Source organism: Salvia splendens, chromosome 2 (genome assembly GCF_004379255.2).
Source record: "Salvia splendens isolate huo1 chromosome 2, SspV2, whole genome shotgun sequence".
Taxonomy (NCBI): domain Eukaryota; kingdom Viridiplantae; phylum Streptophyta; class Magnoliopsida; order Lamiales; family Lamiaceae; genus Salvia; species Salvia splendens.
In genome coordinates, this window is record NC_056033.1 from 10,938,227 (window position 1) to 10,941,694 (window position 3,468).

The 3,468-nt window shown below is 33.0% G+C and overlaps 1 protein-coding gene across 1 annotated transcript; it reads right to left on the bottom strand.

Moving 5' to 3' along the window:
* On the bottom strand, window positions 1-803 carry LOC121770934 (transcription factor RADIALIS-like). The gene is made up of 2 exons (XM_042167710.1): window positions 428-803; window positions 1-230 (listed from the first exon to the last, which is right to left on the bottom strand). Exons 1-2 carry the CDS (start codon window positions 665-667, stop codon window positions 207-209), a joined length of 264 nt encoding a protein of 87 aa, XP_042023644.1. The 5' UTR covers window positions 668-803; the 3' UTR covers window positions 1-206.
* Between the last annotated feature and the right edge of the window lie 2,665 nt (window positions 804-3,468).

Here is a 3,468-nt window from a genome sequence, read left to right on the forward strand (position 1 = left end):
GATCGCGAAGAATAAGATTAATTAATAAAAGGGCATGCAATGTAGATTAAACATAGATAAGTTGAAAGTGCATGCAAGTTGGCCAATCCCGAATCATCAAGACTCACATAATTCGTGATTTCCCACATTAACATGCCTATATATATATATATATGATCCACCTTTAATTAATTGTTTCTCTACTACACGGTAACACCGCCACTCCATCAACCCACTTTCGGCTTCTCGTCCTGCACAATTTAATGTATATATATCATTTTCTTTTTTTCTAAGCATCCAACTGCACCAGCAAATATGTTTAAATAACTAGAAAAAATATTTAATTTCCCTGTCTTGAAAAAGATATAGTACTTGAATTAAAATTAAAAGTTGGGAGTGAAATAGTATAAGAATTTTAAGGCAGTGCCAATGTGGGTAAGGTAGGTACCTCGTCGGAGCTGGAACTGGAGACGTTCCAGTGTGTGGGAAGGGGAACTTTGCCGCTCTCAATATGTTTGACATCTTGGAGGAGGATCTGGTAGTGGGCCTTCACCTCCTCCGGTGTGCGAGTGCCCACCGCCCTCGCCACATTGCCCCACCGGTCCGGACTGTTCTCCCCAAACTCCGCCAACGCCCTCTCGAAATCCTTGTTCTCCTTAGCACTCCACTTCATGGAGCTTGATGCCATTTCTATCTACCTACTTATAATCTTGCAACACTTTTTTAAGATGGAGTACAACCCAACAAGTGGAAATGCTTCTCTTTTATCGGCTCTCTCCGGTGGGGTGGGTGGGTTGGGTTTGGGTTACAACTTACAATTACAAAGCAAGATATCATGTAATACTAATATAGGACTGACAACATCTTATAATATGGTCCACACTTGATACTTGATATCATCACCTCTCACATCTCATTACAGCTTAATTCCTCTCATTTCAACACATGATTTAATAATGATTTAATCATATTTTGCCCCTCCAACTTTCAACGTTTTTTTAAAAATTATCATTGACTTTAGAAATTCTCCACACCAAAAGGTGGAGAATTGAGGTGTCCACTCTTTCAATTCTTAATTAGATGAATTATAGTTTAACTAAGATAGATGAGGACAACAATTCTAATTCCTAAAAACCAGGTGGAAGTGACGCACCATTCCTACGTTAAAACTTTTTCCAAAGTCAATAGTTTTTAAATTGAAATATGAGTTAAGGACATTTTTTTTTTGAAAAAAATACGCTGAATGTTGAGTATATAAATTATGATTAACTCTTTATTAATTAATTTGGTTATTTGACAACCTTTTGGTAGGTTTGTTGTCATAGTTAAGTATCATCAGCTGAATCTTCGTTATATTTAATTGGATTCTTAAATTTAACAATTGTGTATTGTTGTTGTTTGGTTATATTTAATGGGACTTTTTGAGGTGTTGGGAACTTACTTCTTTGGTGTATATTTAAGTCGTCTAATCAGCTGTTTTCCACATGGGTTGGTATTTTGGGATTCGACATTTCCATTTCCATTGGCTTACTTTTCCGTCGAAAGCAAGCATCTCTGCTTAAAATCAACTAAACTAAACATCTATTGGGAAAAAAATAGTTCAAAATATCGAGGTTAGTAGCATCTAGCTTAATTAATCACGCTTTAAATAATACTCTCTCCGTCCCGCACTACTTGCACTTATTTCCTTTCTGGGCGTCCCAAGTTATTTGCACTCTTTCCATTTTTAGTAACAATTTATACCTACAGCCGTAATTGTTGACTTTGTCTATCACTCATTCCTTAATCTCCGTGCCCAAAAGGAAAGGTGCGAGTAGTGCGGGACGGAGGGAGTATTTAACTGATTGACATATATAGATTGGAGAAGCTGGATCCTCTGTTACATATTTGAATTTTGGAAATTGTCGGAAAATAGCTTTAAACTCCAATTATTATTGAAGATTCGCGGAGGAGTTAGTAATAAGTACTACTCTCAATTAATAAGGACGGTTATTATTTATTACAATTTTACATTGATTTCTAACCAATCCTAATTGAAGTCCATCATTGTTAAAATCGAGATTAATATGATCAACAAAAAATGAGGGATGTATTCAGATTCAATAGCTAAATACTGTTCAAAATCAAAACACTTGTAATTCATTTGATCTTATAATCTAACAGTTAGATTAATGTCACGTGTCATGTAATAATGTAGGTTGACTAATAATGTACTATTTTAGTAAAATAATGTAGCATTTTAGTCTAATAATGTAGCATCTTAGTCTAATAATGTAGCTTATCTCAACCATCCAATCTAAAGATCTAATGGTTGTGATTTGTTTGCTGCTTAACACGAAAGAGGCGGTAGGACTATAATAGAATATGATATAAAACGATGTTGTCTTGGACAAAAAGACATCATTTTATTTTGAATGTTAATTAAAATTTCTTCTATTTATCTAAAATGATTATGATTTTACTGCCACATCATATTTAACTTTGTTATAATTTTGTATTTGAATTTAAAAAATAGTAGATATATACTCCATATAACAAGAGGATAATTAAAATTGTATATGATCCTCTTTTTTGGTGTATAATAAGAGTGTAGTCGATAACAATCATAGATGTCAAGCTAAAAATAGTACAATAATTTTTTGCACCAAAAGAATTTGTACACTACATTTTCTACATTCTATTCATTGTAATAAAAGGTTATTTGGCATGTGTAAACTACAAGACATTTTGTTCGATATGCTTCCATTTTATAAGATCTTGATGTGTTCAGACCCTTGCCGTTACATCAAGATTTTTTTACCTGCAAAAGATTTTCACACTGTTTTACCATTTCCATCAGTGTTCATCTTTCTAGTACCCTCATCTTCAATCCAAATTAATGCTAAATTTTTATTTATGTGGTTGATTATTTTATTTGGGCTAATACTATGAAATTTAAGGTAAAGTATGATCTTATTAACGATCAAGCTTAATTACAAGACTGCAAATGAGCTTGCTCAAAATTAACGAGGTCAATAATTTTGCAGCACATAATAATGATTCCATATGTGCACAAGTTTTTAGTTTATAGTAGTGATTGCTTATTAATTTTTACATGCATTTTAATCGTTATACTGAGTATGATGGTGGAGGGGTACTAAATATTCTTGCTGACATAACCATATCATGATAAATCATAGGGACATATGTACTATAAATCTTTGTATTGCTTATAAGGAAAATAATTTGATCTTCACATATTACATTTGTCTAGTTGCTCTGATTCATGCTTCTTTTAATTGATTCTTGGCATGGAATCCTGAAAAGGAGATTACATCCAAGATAAGGTCCATAGGCCATAGCCAGACCCTAGTGAGACGGTGCAGAAGATAAGTCCCCCAATAATGAACAAAAATAATTACTTTAGTTATTTTTTTAGGCCCCATTAATTTGTTAGCACTATATTTCATTATTATTTATCGTAATTCTACTTATTGTTTGATTTATAAA